The 16,979-nt window shown below is 44.6% G+C and overlaps 1 protein-coding gene across 1 annotated transcript in view; it reads right to left on the bottom strand.

Annotated features, from left to right (window-relative positions):
- Window positions 1-1,466: 1,466 nt before the first annotated feature.
- LOC117351884 (G-protein coupled receptor 54-like) overlaps window positions 1,467-16,979 on the bottom strand; it is a 36,995-nt gene continuing 21,482 nt past the window's right edge. Inside the window, exons 3-5 of the mRNA XM_033927740.1 lie at window positions 16,194-16,329; window positions 7,678-7,916; window positions 1,467-1,849 (exon numbers count right to left, since the gene is read on the bottom strand). Of these exons, the coding sequence (XP_033783631.1) occupies window positions 1,499-1,849; window positions 7,678-7,916; window positions 16,194-16,329 (726 nt within the window). The 3' untranslated portion in view covers window positions 1,467-1,498. The remainder of the gene's footprint in view (window positions 1,850-7,677; window positions 7,917-16,193; window positions 16,330-16,979) is intronic.

Genomic DNA, 16,979 nt, shown 5'->3' with positions numbered 1-16,979 from the left:
GGCCAATCAGAATAGGCCCTGGAGCCTTAGGTCCCACCTGGGGGCGCGGCCTGAGGCACATGGGCCCAACCCGACCATGTGCCTCAGGCCGCGCCCCCAGGTGGGACCTAAGGCTCCAGGGCCTATTCTGATTGGCCCACGCGCCTTAGGCCCCACCAGTAGGCGGAGCTTTAGGACGGATGGGCCAATCCGGCCTCATTCCTTCGTTGGCTGCCTGCCGGACAGGCGGGTTTGGCTCCCGTCTGTCCGGCCAACTACCAAAGGTACGGGGAAGGGGGGTGGGGGGGTCGTGGAGGGTCGGCCAGGGGGGTAGCGGGTCGGCTGGGGGGGGCGGTTGGAGGTTCTTGGGGGGGGCGGTCGTTGGGGGAGGGGGGTTTGCGTCGAGGGCAAGAGGGCCTGGGATCCCTCCTGCCCGTAATGTAGTGCGGGGTGGGGGTAGGGGGTCGCCGTGGCCAGGAGGGTTTGGGCTCCCTCCTGGCCCGAACAACTAGCGGGGGGGGGGGGGGTTCGCAAGAGCCAGGAGGACTTGGGCTCCCTCCTGGCCCGATATTGTCGGGGAGTTGGGGGGGCAAGAGGGCTTGAGCTCCCTCTTGCCCCGATCGTGTCGGGGGTGCCGCGGTTGGCTGGGGCAAGAGGGCTTGAGCTCCCTCTTGCCCCGATCATGTCGGGGGTGCCGCGGTTGGCTGGGGCAAGAGGGCTTGAGCTCCCTCTTGCCCCGATCGTGTCGGGGAGTCGGGACCGCTATGAGGAAGCAGCAGGACACCGGTAGGAGCTTCCACATGATGGGGGGGTCAGGAGGCTGTGGGGGTGCGAGCGGTCCTTCAGGGTGGGGGTGCGGGTGCGGGTGCGTGCGAGCGGTCCTTCGGGGTGGGGGTGCGAGCGGTCCTGGGGGGTGAAGGGGGAGAGGAGAGTCGGGCGGGCGAAAGGAGAGTCGGGGTGGCCAGAGGAGAGTCGGGGCGGGCGAAAGGAGAGTCAGGCGGCGACGGGAGAGTCGGGCAGCATGCGCGGTATACGGGTGTGCGCGGTATATAAAAATTTCTGTACATAAATGTGTGTTTTTTGCGCGCTATATCCGTGTGCGCGTTTTACACGGGTGCGCGTTATCTATGTGAAAATACGGTAATCTTGCATAATTCCACAGATTTTAAAGGTCTATGGGCTAAGCCACCCTGAGGCTTGAAAAAATTTGATGTGGATCAGGAGCAGAGGTTTCAATGGTCATTACTTTTATAAAATGCTTCTCATCCATGAGACTAAGATTTCAAAATTTTGGAGTAAATAAAATATGGGTTTCCCTGAAATGATATACTTGTTGCCCAATGATCATGCTCTGTGTTTTTTGTGTGGGTTTTTTTTTTGCTATTTTGCACTTGCAATCATTGCCTTGTTTGATTTCTTTTAGATACAGTAAAGTATACAACGTTTTTCAAGCAATTCAACATAGAATCAATTGTATGTGTTCTTCATTAAAAAAAAAAAAAAGGAAAAAAAGAAGCCTTCAGGTTCCCGAGGACACAAAATGCATTTCTGTGTTCCCTGTAGCTCTATCTGTGTTCCCGACCCTCTGCTTGAAGATGAAAGGAAAAGCCTTCTTAAAAGATTTTCTGAAGTTGGCGCCCATGAAAGCATACACGATGGGGTTAATAGAGGAATTAGAGTATGACATGCAGTGTGCAAAGATCTTGAGTTTGTATGTTTCGTAATTCTTTTGAAAGCTGGAGTCAAAAGCTTGGAACAAGATGAAGAACTGTATGGGACCCCAGCAGATTGTGAAGAGTAATACAATCATTGCCACCATCTTTGAGATCTTTGTACGCGTGGCCTCCGATCTCTCTGCTAAGAGCTGAATCTGCCAAAGAAGAGAGACACTGTGAACCTTTTTCAAAAGAATTACATAACAGACTACATAATAAGACTAGAAGGGTCAGTTGACCAACTTCTGATAAGGGAAAGGGATTGGGACTTGTATACTGCCTTTTTGTAGTTTTTACAACCACACTGGAAATAGTTTACATACAAGTACAGTGGTACCTTGGATTACGAGCATAATCCGTTCCAGGAGCATGCTCGTAATCCAAAATGCTCGTTTATCAAAGCGAGTTTCCCCATAGGAAATAATGGAAACTAGCTTTGATGCGTTCCCCCCCCCCCCCCGAGAACCGGCATTGCTCCTCTCGAAAGCCCCCCACTGCGATCAGGCACCCCCCCTGCGATCCGGCATCCCCCCCTGCCTCGAACAGGCACTCCCCCCGCCAAGATCCGACCCCGCCCGACACGATTGGGCACCCCCCCCCGACACGATTGGGCACCCCCCGACACGATCCGACATCCCCCCGACACAATTGGGCACCCCCCCGTTGCTTCTTACCCTCATCTGGGCTCTTGAAGATCTGCCTACTCGTCTGCTGGGCCTTGAGCATCTGAGCATGCTCAAGGCCTGCAAGTTCATGTTCACGTTCAGAACGTGAACTCGCAGGCCTTGAGCATGCTCAGATGCTCAAGGCCCAGCAGACGAGGAGGCAGATCTTCAAGAACCCAGATGAGGGTAAGAAGCAGCGGGGGGGTGCCCAATTATGTCAGGGGGGATGTCGCATCGTGTCGGGGGGGTGCCCAATCGTGTCGGGAGGGTCGGATTGTGGGGGGGGTCGGATTGTGGCGGGGGGGGTGCCGGTTCGAGGCAGGGGGGTGCCGGATTGCGGGGGAGGGGGTGCTCGTAAATCGAGCCATGCTCGGTTTCTGAGGCACCGATTTTGCAAATGTTTTGCTCGTCTTGCAAAACACTCGCAAACCGGTGCACTCGTAAACCGAGGTACCACTGTACTTCAAGCATTTTCTGTATCTGTCCCAGTAGGCTCACAATTTATCTAATGTACCTGGACCAGTGGAGGATTAAAGGGCACATTCTATAAGAAGTGCCCAAAAATTAGGCACTGTTCAGCGCGATTCAAGTAAAATAGGGTGCCGTTTAATGAATCACGCTGAGCGGAACCTATTTTGGAGGCACCCAAGAAATAGGTCAGCTCTAGGCACAACTAAAAGTTAGGCGCCTATCTGAGCGCTTAAGCACGCTTTAGAGCAGTGATTCTGCAACAAGGCGCCTAACATGTAGCCACGCCCACGCCTCACATGCATAGCGCCTATTTTTTTGAAGGCCGCCTAAATTTTTAGAGGCGCCTTATTACAGAAAGCTGTCTTGATAGGCGCCTATGTTTCAATCGGTGCTGATTAAAAATCTTAATTGAGCTTGTTATTCAATTCAGATAGGCGTCTATCTAGTTGGGAGCCTCCGAAATAGGTGCCTAACTTTAGGTGATGGTTACAGAATTTGGGCCTAAGTCACAGGGAGTAGCACAGGGTTTGAACCCATAACCTCAGGGTGCTGTAGCTCTAACCACTATGCCACACTCTCCTCAGCCTGCTCTGTGACAAAGCGCTTAAATCTTTTCTTAAAATGATAGCTGTTAAACTGTTCTGCTTCAGTGACAAAACATTTGAAGCAGAGTCCTGTGTGGCAAAATCAGGGCATCACAAATATGACTGGCCACTACACAAGCTTAGAGAGACTAGATTATACATTCAGTAAATCATTTTATGCCTTAATACAGTATCTACAACATAGACCATTTGTTACAAGTACGTGTTCAATTCGTGCCTAGTGAACAATGAACTCCCACAAATAAGTATAATCTCATGCTAATTTATCTGTTTTTGGTAAGCTGGGCAGTACCATAACATTAAGTACCATGAGACAGGCTCTTCTTAATTGAGAAACAGGATGAATCAATAGAACAGGGGTGCTGAATAGAGAATGAAACGGGGACAAAATTTTCCTCGTCCCCGCAGGAAATCAATTTTCCTGTCCCGTCCCCATTCCTGCAAACTCCTTCATCTGCACAAGCCTCAAACAGGAATGGGTCAGGGACAGCGACAAAACTCACAGGGACATGGAAATTGAGTTCCTGTGGGGACGGGGACAAATTTGTCCCCATGTCATTCTCTAGTGCTCAATGCCAGTCCTCGAGGTCCACAACGCAGTTGGGTTTTCAGGATTTCCCCAATGAATATGCGAGAGATTTATTTGCATACCCTGCCTCCACTGTATGCAAATAGATCTCATGCATATTCATTGTGGAAATCCTGTAAACCCGACTGGGTTGTGGACCCTGAGGACTGACATTGAGCACCCCTGCAATAGAACATGTTACAGGTAAGCAAATTTGTTTTTTGTTTTACTCCGTTCCCATAGAATTTCTGGGAAAGTACATAGAAATAAAGAAGATTTGGGCAGATATGAAGCACCTGAGCTAACTAGTTTTCCATTTGTCCTTGTTTAAGGCCTTACTGAGTCTGGTATTCTCTTTAAGGGGTGATTTTATAAAGAACTTTTTATGTATATATATGAGGGCTGATAGAAAAATGTTCAGTTCCTGTGGATTCATCTGATTCTGAAAAAACAAAACAAAACCCAAAAAACCTTCATTTTCAAAGTAGCGTCCTTCACATTAAAGTAGTGTCCTTCACATTTTTTGCAGTGTTTCAAAAACATTTCAAAGACATGCAGGAGAATTTTTTTGCAACATCGTTTTTAGCTCTGTGCGTGTGGCGTTTTTCATTTCATCATCCGAAGAGAACTTCTTTCTGTGAAGTTGTTTTTTCAGGGCTGGGAGCCTTTCAAAAGTTTCACTACCGCTCTTTCCAAGTTTAACACAAAATTAAATCATACCCCTCTGGCATACTCTCACAGACATGTCTTCCTCAACTGCCATGACGAAACTTATGAAATTCTTTCGCTGTGACCCAACAATGGAGACTACGGCAGTCTAATTGCAGGTTCAGTAATGTCAATGTATGTGTTTCACTAAAACCAGCACAGAGCTGCCGCATTTACTTCTTGGAATGAAAGACAGGAGCAGTCTCATGACTTTTTCAATCAGCCCTCATATAGGCCAGTATACATGCATAAAATGCCTCTTATAAAATTATTCCCCCCTCCTCAAGTACCAACTGTAACAAGTAAGCAAGTACTTGTAGGATTTCGGCTTGTTCAGAGAAGGAATTTGGGCAGAGTAAGGATTCCACACATGGGAATTGATATTCAACTGGGGGCAGTCAAATATTCAATGCTGGGCATTGGCATAGATTACCTTGGGTATATGCATGCAATCAGATAAAACTATCTGGTTAAGTGTGATATTCAGCGCTTAATAGGTTAAAGTGAACCCCATAAAAGATAGAACTATGTTTTATGTGTATTCCTATTTGTCCTGTTAGTGTATCTGGTTAAATGCTGAATATTGATACTTAAGTGCGTAAGTACTAAGTCTGCTTTCGAACCACCCACAAAATAGCCTGGATTCTAGGTCAGTAACCACCCAGACAATTCCCACCCACCAATTCCCACCTACTCATAATGAACAATCCCCCTCTTTGACCAGACAAATACCCCAATAATAAATCCACACCCATTCCACAAAAAAACCTTACCCTAACACTCAGGATCTCCACCTAACCTTAACACTCAGAAACAAGACAGAAAGAAGAATGACTCATTTGAGCTTTGGTGGCGAAGGATTTTAGGCATGCTGTGGACCGCCAGAAGAGTTAATAAATCGATTCTGGAAGAGATCAAACTGGCTATGCCACTTGAAGCCTGAATGATGAAGTTGTGACTGTCTTATTTTGGTCACACTATCAGAAGAGAGAGATCACTGGAGAAGGACATCATGTTTGGGAAGATCGAAGGAACCAAGCGAAGAGGGCAACCTCCAATCAGGTGGCTGGATCTAGAGAAAAGAACCATGGGGATGATGCTGGAGGACCTTTCTGGACTAGCACAAATCCGATTTCTTTTTTAGATCCGCAATTTATCAAGTCACTAGGACTCGAACACGAGTTGATGGCACCTAACAAGAACAGTACATGTGGGAGGGCTTGAGCAGGGCATGTACATGTCTCTTAGTTACACATGTAGTTTTACAGACTGCTATAAATTATATGTGTGACATGGCATAAGAGGGCACGCCTAAACATGGGTGCACCAATGCAGACATATGCTAGTGTTCTATAACGGAATTTTGGTGCCGAGGTGCCATTAACAGATTTGATGCCAAGTGCATGGCATTGGGGCACCTAAACTGAGATGCCAGTTTATAGAATTGCCCTGCTATTGTATGAAACGATTTTGATGTGCCTAGTTTAGGACATTTTTTGAATGCTGCAAGTTAGATGTGTAAAACTAATGAAAAATGGAAGTAATTCTATTGTATAATAATATGAGCTCCAGGTTTCAAGGGAAACACAAACCCTGAGAAAACCAAATAAATCAGCCAGATATATACTAACACATTTTGGGGTAGAGCAACTGTATAGTATACCCCTGTTCTAACTTTAGAAGATTAATGGCAATAGGATGAGAGATGTAATGTATATTGATAGCAACCTGGTGACACACTTTGAAACAAGTATATTTGTTGGCAACCTGGATAAAGTAGATTACCGTGTTTCCCCGAAAATAAGCCCTACCCCAAAAATAAGCCTTAGTCCAAGGATTTACCGGCAGTTCTCCTTTCCTCCCTCCTATCCCTTGTGCAGCAGAACCCTTGAGCGAGCACTGCCCCCCCACAAGCACCCGCCGCGCAGCTGAACCCCCATCCTTCCCTCCCTCCCATCCCTCGTGCAGCAGGACCCTTGCCCAGCTTCCCTTCTCTCCCATCCCTTGTGCAGCAGAACCCTTGAGTGAGCACCCGCAGCCGAACTCCCATCCTTCCCTCCCTCTCATCTGAACCCCGCTGACCGCAAGTGAACCCTAGTACATACCTCCATAAGCAGCGTTAGCCGGCAGCACTCTAAACAGGCTGCTTCGGCCTTGTACGCCCATGAATTCACTCTGCCGCATTACTGATAACATCAATAACGTGGCAGAGTGACTTCATGGGTGAACAAGGCTGAAGCAGCCTGTTTAGAGTGCTGCTGGCCCACCGCTTCTTAGGGAGGTATGTAGGGCTTGCTTGCGGTCAGCGGGGTTCGGATGGGAGGGAGGGAAGGATGGGGGTACGGCTGCGGGTGCTGCACAAGGGATGGGAGGGAAGAGAAGCTGGGCAAGGGTCCTGCTGCATGAGGGATGGGAGGGAGGGAAGGATGGGGGTTCAGCTGCGGGTGCTCGCTCAAGGGTTCTGCTGCACAACGGATGGGAGGGAAGGGAAGCTGGGCAAGGGTCCTGCTGCATGAGGGATGGGAGGGAGGGAAGGATGGGGGTTCAGCTGCGGGTGCTCGCTCAAGGGTTCTGCTGCACAAGGGATGGGAGGGAAGGGAAGCTGGGCAAGGGTCCTGCTGCATGAGGGATGGGAGGGAAGGATAGAAGCTGAGTAAGGGTTCTGCTGTATGAGGGAGGGGAGGAAAGATGCTGTACATGTGGGGGAAAAAAAGGAAAGAGGAAGAATTGGGGTGAAGGAGAGGAAGGGAGAGATGATCATGTACATACCCTGAAAAGAAGACCTAGTGCGTTTTTTGAGCCTAAAATTAATATAAGACACTGTCTTATTTTCGGGGAAACAAGGTAAGAAAAAGCAACTAAGTAGAGCCTGATTCTATAGTTATTACATTGTTCTCAATGACATTAAAATGCCTACAACTAAATGCAATAATAATATTATTAATAAAATCAAAACACACAAATACCTGGTAGTTATTATCAGCAGGTTCCACTACAGGTCTGCTCATTCTTTTCAGCATGAAGGCATAACAGACACAAATTATGACCAGAGGTAGGAGATACACTGCCAGAAAGGTGTACAGGATATAGGCTTTCTGGTGATAAACTGAAGGAAATGCCTCTATGCAGTAAGTCTGTGGACCATACCATTCTCCAATCTCAAGCTTCTGGTATATTGCAACAGGAATGGACAGTGCAAAGGAACCTGCAAAACAGAACATTATCATTACAATTATTATTTAGGTCTTTATATGGCCCTCTTATCACAATAAGTTCACAAGGAGCACTCAAAGGAGATCACTGAAGACAACACAAAAGTAGAGAAATATATATATACTCAGTGAGATGGGGCATCCTCAGTGTGGGGAATCCATGAAAGGAGGAAAAACCTCCAACACAGAGAACAATCAGGCAGGAGCAAAAAGCCCCTACCTGCACACCATCATTGGACGCCTCACGTGTGCCTAAATAATATTAAAGTGGACAGTGAACAAAGCAAAATAAACGCTGTTTAAATAATCCTTAAGTGGTAATTAGCTCCTGCCTGATTGTTCTCTGTGTTGGAGGTTTTTCCTCCTTTCACAGATTCCCCACACTGAGGATGCCCCATCTCACTGAGTATATATATTTCTCTACTTTTGTGTTGTCTTCAGTGATTTCCTTGTGAACTTATTGACTATTTCTGCCTTTTTGTAGCTCCTTTCTAAGTTGTTTTGGCAGTTTTTGTTTTTGGAGTACTTGTGTGTGATTTGATTAGTCTTACTCCATGGATCTTCCGGAGTGGCAGCGCACCCTGTGCTTTTCATCTGACCAGGTTACGTCATGTATTGCCAGGAGCTCACTTTTGCAAGAAGGAAGTGAACCTATCTCAGCTGATTTTTCCATTATTAAAAATAACTGGTTAAATTTACAGAGGGAACTCATTAAGTTGGAACTGCACAGTATGTCAATGGTTGAATACATTAAGAAGCACTATATACCACGGGGGCTTAGAATGCAGAAACCTCCTGGTATGTTCACACACAAGGAACCATTTTTACATAAATGGGCGGCAATTCTAAATAAATGCTCGCTAGATTTAATGGTTCTCTTGGTAGATACTATACAGTAGGCTTCTTTGGATATTAATCAACAAGCCGAATCTTTACATCTTAAGCTTTCGTCTGACCCTATTATGGCATCCTTGTTCACTCAACATCTGCCCGATATCCAACAATCATTGGATCAATATCGGAGTAAAATCAAACAAGGCAAAGTGAAGAAGTTTCATAGGGATGCCAATGATTACGCGACAGGTCAGGTTTATAAATGGATGCAAGTGCAAGATCTCTCCAATGCAACTAATACAGTTTCTAATTTTGGTGAAGATAGTTCATCCCTGAGTGATTCGAGTGGCAGAAGTTCACGGTCAGGCTCGTCCTCTTTTTTAGGACGAGGCAACAGAACAGGTCCTCGAAGACGAGGTCGGTCCCGGCGAGGACAGGTGGACCGCAATCAGATGCAAGGATTCCATCAACCTCAGACTCGTTCTCACTCAGGAACGAGTCAGCAGTAGTTAACATCGCTGGCATTGATCTAACTCCAGCCCAAATTTCTATTCTGGATAAGGGCCTTTCTTTTGTGCCCACCACTTACTTTGACAGCTTCGCCACCCATAGAGATATCGCACGACTTATTAGAAGTCTTCAAATTAAAGTATTTTTTGCCAACAAACAACCTGACATGGTAGTTTCTCTGTTCCATGCTAAGTCTCACTGGGTTCCTTCTGGTCCTTTGGACCCACATATCAGGGTATTTCGTGACCTGGTATTAAGGGATATCCAACACCTTCAAAGTTCCCGTGGCCAGAAGTGTTATTCTAATTTTACTCGCATACAACATAAAGCATTGAACACCTTGCGATCCAATAGTGAGTTAGTTATTAAACCTGCCGACAAGGGTGGAGCGGTAGTTGTTCAGTCAAAAGCGCAATACTTAGCCCACATTCAATATCACATTTCCAACACTGCATGGTATACCAGACTAGATGTCGATCCTACCCCCCAAATACAAGCTACCATCTTGGAAGTTGTACAGTCGGCCTGTGCTGATAATATCATAACAAAAGCTGAGGCTAAATTTCTGACTCAAACTCCTAATTACACTCCGTCCTTTTACACCGTGCCCAAAATTCACAAAACTTTGGTGAATCCTCCAGAGCGTCCTATTGTTTCGCTTAGGGGCACTATTTTGGAACCCTTCTCTAAAATGGCTATTTTTTGAAACCCCAGGTCACCAAGGCCAAGTGATTTGTTTTGGATACCACTCATTTTTTTGAATCTTATCCAACCGTTAACTGTTTCCCAATCAGATTTATTGATAACCATGGATTTGAAAGCCTTATATAGTAACATCCCCCAAGTAGAAGCGTTGAGGATTGTCGACTCTTCGTTAACCTCCCTACCAAGTAACACCTGTATTTCCAAGGCTTTTTTGATGTCCTTATCCTCATTGGTGTTGCAAAAAAAATTTTTTGAAGTTCAGGGGGAACTTTTCTTACAGACCCATGGTATTGCCATGGACACGGCAATGGCACCTAGTGTGGCGAATTTATATGTTTCCGACTTTAAGGAGAAACATCTTTACCCATCGTCATGGATGAACAGTATCACTATATGGCTTCGATACATTGATGGCGTGTTTTTGATTTGGTCAGACACCTTCAGCAAATTTACTGAATTCTTGCAGTGGCTAAATTCGGTGGATATTCATCTTAAGTTTTCTGCTGTGGTCAGTATATCTACTGTTACTTACCTCGATACAGTAGTGACCAAGTCTTTTGGAAAATTATCTACCTCTGTGTTTAGAAAACCTACTGATCGCAACACTTATTTGCACTATTCCAGTTGTCACCCTATGCGCCTTAAGCAATCATTACCTATTAGCCAATTTTTAAGGATTCGTCGCATATGTTCTACTGTGGACGAATTCAAAACTCAAGCCAAAATTATGACATGGCAGTTTAAGGCCCGGGGTTACCCTGACTGAACTATTAAACGGGCTTACCTCAGGGCCCGCTATGCCAACCCTCAATTACTTCGTACTACTGTATCTAAAGAAAACTTGGATCGTCAAGTGTGTGTGCTTTCCTTTTCCAACCAAGCCCATCAGGTTGCTAACATCATTAAAATGCATTGGCATATTTTGGACTCTCACACTGTTTTTAAAGATCCTCCTCGTATTGCTTTCTTCCGCCCTAAGAATTTGGGTAATTTACTATCTCCTGGCCTATTTCGGGTGCGGGTAATCATTCAGCTTGTGGACATTGCAGCATGTGTCGCAATACATTATCTATTTCTAGTTGGCAATATCCCAAAACACGATGTATCTACAAATTAAGACACCGGACCACATATGACTCCCAATGGGTCATCTATATCATCATCTGTCCCTGTAATCTTATATATGTAGGGCGGACAAGTAGAAAGATTAAGATCCGAAAGTCTGAACATAAAAGCAGATTGAACACTAGTGTCTTGTCTGCCCCCTTGGTTCCCCACTGCATGGACAAGGGTCATCATTTTTATGACTTATCCTGGTTTGTGCTGGAACAATTATCTGAGAACTTCAAAGGGGACAAAATGCACCATATTCAATTAAGGGAACAATTCTGGATATTTCATCTGCACGCTGTCTACCCAGATGGCCTTAATGACAGCTTGGAATGGAATACCATCATCTAATTATGTTTTGGTTCTTGTTCTTGATTGACATCTTGTCATGACTTATTTCCTGTTCAGCTTTTAAGTGCGGCGTGCACTGCTTCCCGTTAGCTCCGCCCTCTTCCCAGTCGGCTTGTTGGACGTTATATGTGATTATCGTTGTTTCACTCTCTTTCTCAAGGGTTCCTGATGAAGGGACGTTAAGTTACCGAAACCAGGCTTGGTTGAACCCGGCCACAGGAGGTCTTCAATCGTGATGACTGTTTGGACTTCCAGCCTTTTGTGGAAATCTGCTTTTCTCATATGAAGCAGCCTTATTCTTCAAGCTAAGTTTCATCTTTTTGCTCTTTTGAGATTTGACTGGGGGTTTTCAAGGAGTACTCTTAGTGATTTCACTGTTGTAACTCGCTAATTACCACTTAAGGATTATTTAAACAGCGTGTATTTTGCTTTGTTCACTGTCCACTTTAATATTATTTAGGCACACGTGAGGCATCCAATGATGCGGGTAGGGGCTTTTTGCTCCTGCCTAATTGTTCTCTGTGTTGGAGGTTTTTCCTCCTTTCACGGATTCCCCACACTGAGGATGCCCCATCTCACTGAGTATATATATATTTCTCTACTTTTGTGTTGTCTTCAGTGATCTCCTTTGAGTGCTCCTTGTGAACTTATTGACTATTTCTGCCTTTTTGTAGCTCCTTTCTAAGTTGTTTTGGCAGTTTATGTTTTTGGAGTACTTGTGTGTGATCCTCTTATCCTGCCTACAGGAACTGAAATAGGACAAAACTAGATGGCAATGGAAAACTGTTAGAGTTGGAATGGTTAGGCATTTCAATAGACCAAGTAAAATAGATATTGTTTCAATGGCATTTAAGAAAAGGCATATAGAGACTTAAAGATCTCAATCTGTATACTTTGGAGGAATGGCAGAAGAGGGGAGATATGATAGAGATGTTTAAATACCTACGTGGCGTAAATGCACATGAGTTAAGTCTCTTTCATTTGGAAAGGAAGCTCTAGAATGAGAGGGTTTAGGAAGAAGTTGAGATGATAGTCTCAGGATTAATCTCCGGAAATACTTTTTTACAGAAAGGATGGTAGATGTGTGAACAGTCTCCTGAAAAAGGGGGTGGAGACAGACTGTCTCTGAATTCAAGCGAGCTTGGGATGGACACGTGGCCTTTATCTGCCATCATGTTTCTATGTAATTCTATAAAAAGGCATTCACTATAGGTGCTGGTTAAAGCACCTATTTCAAGTCTATTCTGCAAGGAAAGCAGTAGTCAAATTTCTTTATAAAATACAACTACAGATGACAGAAAAAGACATAGAGCAGCATAATTAAAACAAACGTCCAAGTCCATTTTGGGCCTAGGGCGCTACTCACCCAAAACCGGCAGTGTCCAAAGTCCATTCTCGAAAAATACGTCTACAAATTTTTTTTACGAAAATAGTCTACTTCTACGTCCAGCTGTTAGATGTACTAGCAGTCTGGATGATCAATCTTTATACTACGTTCTTGTCCAAAAAAAAATCATCCCAAGTCTGAAATGCCTAGAACAAGACTTTTTGGACGTGGGAAGGGCCAGCAAAGTGATGGATTTGCCACCCAGACATGGCAACAGAGTAGTGCGGCACCTTATAGGGCACTGCTGTGAACTTCACAAAAAAGGGTGCTGCATAAACATCTTACCACAACTCCCTTGCAGATCATGGTGAGCCCCCCAAAACCTACTATATCCACCTGTCTACAACCCCAATAGCTCTTTTGGCTGCAGGTGCCACCTATATGGCAGTACAGTAGGGTTTTGGGGAGGTTTTGGTGGTCCCACATTTTCCATCATGAATGCAGTGGTTAGAGTGGCTTATGGGCCTGGGTCCTTCTCTTTATGGTTCACTAGCCCATCCCCCCCGAGTACTTAAGCCATTTCTGTGCAGCTCTACTAAGCTTTCCTATGCCAGGTGCTGATGTTCTGGAGGCAGGTATGTACGTTTTTATTCTGATCTTTGCAGGGGTGTGAAGGGGTCAGTGATCTCTGGGGGAGTGTGTGGGGGTCTGTACTTTAGATCGGCAGTGATTATATGGTCACTTTGGATACCTCCTGGGCAAGTAAACCTGTTTTAGATCACCTATGTCACAATGTATAAATTCTGTCCAGGCAGCCTCGTAAAACTTTCAATTATGCAATATGACTAAGTCTAGGTCGGTCCACGTCCCGCCCTAACCACTCCTTCAAAAGCATCAGAGAACAAGAAAAAAATAAAATTAACTTTTAGACACAATCATCCTGGTTTGAAGCTAAGTACCAGTTTCCTTGATGAAATAAGCAACAGACAACCAGCAACACAATCAGTGTTTCTCTCTCTCTCTCTCTCTCTCTGCATGTAGTCACAAAAGCTGTTTTAAAAGACATTTTCACAAAGCCACTGCTTGCTGACATCATCTCAGATCATGCTGATTTTAAACTCCTTTTCTGACCAGTCTATTGCAGCTGAAATGTTTCATTCAGGACATGCTTATCCTTTTATTAAAAAAAGAACACAAACAACCTCAAGCTTTTTTTAGCCAAATACTTGTCTGCGTTTCTCAGCCATTGCCTCTCTGTCAGAAACATAGCCCATGCTCCTCTATCCTCTAAATACATATCCCCGACTATTCTCTCCTTATGAAAGAAAAAAGCAGACAGCATGGAATAAACAACAAATTTAAAAAAAAAAAAAAAAAAAAAAAAAAAATATATATATATATATATATATATTATGTAGAACTCTGTAAGAAAATAACATTTTAAAAACTCACTGCGTAGTAAATTCTGCTTGTTTGATTTTAAGACAGCATGTTAATAACCCCAAGCGCCCCCTTTCTCCTCCTTCTCCTCCCCTAATACTCTAAAAAAAGACTTTTTACATATGTAACCAAATATTGACCAGGACATCCCCCCTTCTCACATCCCCTCCATTCTATGGCCAGCCGAAAGACAAATAGCTGCTTTTAAAGAAGAACAGTGTGTCAAGACAGAAAAATGTTTTTGCAAAATACTGGGGGCCTGATATTAAGCTGATATTAAGCTGGCTATTTGCTGATATTAAGCAGGAGATTGCTGGTAATCTTAAAAAAAAAAAAAAATAAAATAGGGGGCATAGTGACGCAGAAGATGAAAGGCCCTGCCAGGAAGCAGCCTGTTTACAGCACTTCCTCCGCTCACTACTGCTTTGGGTAATTGAGGGATGGAGGGAGGGAGTTGAGGTTGTCAGGACCAGCTCTGCTGCTTTGGATAAGGGAGGGGGGAAGGGGTTGCAGGACCTGCTGCTTTGGGAAGGGAGGGAGATTTGTGGCTGCTGCTGCTTCTTCAGGGGCTAGAGGGAGGGAAGGAAGGGGATTGTTGGGTCAGGAGCACGACTTTGGATGCTGTCTGAGAGCGTGGGCAACAATTTTTTTTTTTTTTTGCCGGTTAGTTGAATACTGGTTAACTGAGATTCTGCTGTATCTAGGAATACATACATGCTTTAACAGGAGTTCCTGATGTTTAAGAGCCAACTGGTGTCTTTTTGATACATCATTCAGAAAGCAGAACACTTGCTGGTTGAGCAGCAGGCAGTGATAACTTTTTTTTGTGCCACAGCTGATCAGATCTGAATGCTGCTTTGTTGCATTTTCAATTAGTTTTCAAATAAATGCTACATCCCTATTGGCCAGCTGTCTAACTTGTTCTGCATTTTGCCACTACATTAAGACCTCTGAGTATTTCAAACACTGCCCCACTTTATATTTTCTGAGACTTATTGCTAGATACTGGTTACCTGCTCTGTCAATGACATTCACTTAATCACTGATCACTTTGCTTCCGTACCAGTTGCAATGGTGTCCCAATCAGAGTTGAAAAACTTAACTTCTGTAGTTACAGGAATGCAGTGAAATTCAATGTAAAAACTGAACCATCTAGTTAAGAAACATTTTTTATTTGTAGTCACTACAGATTTCCTCTAATAAAATAAAATGAAGGTGGCTTTAATCTAGACTCGTTGAAGGTGGGTGGATAAAGCCCTCAGGTAGGCAAAACATTACCCGCTTGTATTACAATGGGGAAAAGGGCAACATCTGTCACCTCCCTAATCCTCCAATGATTGCTGTCCCCCTCCTTCTCCCCTGAATGTGAACTAGCAAAGGTCACCAGGTTCAATGACAGATTCAGGTACTATGTACATTCTTAATAGACCTCCATACAATGCTGAGGTGTAGTGTAATGGTTAATGTTGTTGACAAAGAACAATGGGATCCATGTTCAAATCCTACTTCAGCTCTTTGCATGTGTTCTAAATTGTGAGCCCTCCTGCAACTAAATGGTTGAATATGTTACGGTCAACTATGGGGATGACACTGGAGGACCTTGTTGGACTAGCACAAAACAGACTTCTTTTTGGATCTGTAATTCATCAAGTCACTAGGACTCAAACCCGAGTCGATGGAACTCAACACACACACAAAGCACCATGCAGGGGCAGACTGATCATTGGGACAATAGGACAGTACCTGAGGGCCCACAGAAGTAAGGGGCTCACTCTCCCCTAGCTTCCATCTAGTTCAATCATTTTTGATAGGTAGTTAGGGGCCCAAGACCTTTATTGCCCAGAGCCTAGAGCATTGTCAGTCCACCCCTGGCGATATGTATACCTTATAGTGCGTTATAAATTATGATAATAAAAACCAATCATGTACATCTCCATTGCTTAAAAGATGGAATACTGAACCAAAACCACAAGTATACAGAGACATGTTTTACCTATCCAAATGCACAAGCTGACTGCCATGGCAACACGAGAAGTGCGATGACGCAGAGACTTCAGGGGATACACTGTAGCATAACAGCGATCAACACTCATTGCAGAAAGAGTAATGCAAGTTGCTTGAGCAGTGACCTGTAGAGAAAAACATAGTTCAGGTTTACAAGCAATAACATATATACAGGCAGTCCCCGGGTTAAGAACGAGTTCTGTGTTTTAAACCCTTCTTAAGTTTGTATGTAACTTGGATCCCGTTCAGTACAGTCTATAAAAACATTAAACATTAAAGAAACAGTCCTCAAAACAAAGAACTGTAGCTTAAATAGAAAGAAAAGATAGGAGGTTTACACTTACTTTTGTTCTCCACCACATCCAATATTTCTCTCTCTCATCTCTCTCTTTCCCATGCATCTGTACCTCATGCTTCTCCCACCACCATGTCCAATATTTCTCCCTTCCCTCCCATGCCCAACAATTCATCACTTTATTCATTTCCCCATGTGCACTGTCTTTCCCTCTCACTCAGGCACCCATGCCCAACAATTCTCCCTTTCTATTCCCTTCCCCACCTCAGCATCTCTTTCCCTCCCTCCTTTGTTCCGTACTCTCTTCCATGTTCATGCTCCCACCCTCCTTCCTTCCATCCTTTGTCTGAAGTTTGTGCTCTCTCCCTTCTGTGCCCCAACGCAACTCTACTTCTCCCTTCCTGTGCCAATGTGCCCATTCTTCCTCCCTTCCGGTATAAACATGACCCTCCTCCTCCCTTCGGTGGCCCAACACACCCC

The sequence above is a fragment of the Geotrypetes seraphini genome, chromosome 1 (assembly GCF_902459505.1).
Source record: "Geotrypetes seraphini chromosome 1, aGeoSer1.1, whole genome shotgun sequence".
Taxonomy (NCBI): domain Eukaryota; kingdom Metazoa; phylum Chordata; class Amphibia; order Gymnophiona; family Dermophiidae; genus Geotrypetes; species Geotrypetes seraphini.
This window is presented reverse-complemented; position numbering and strand designations above follow the sequence as displayed.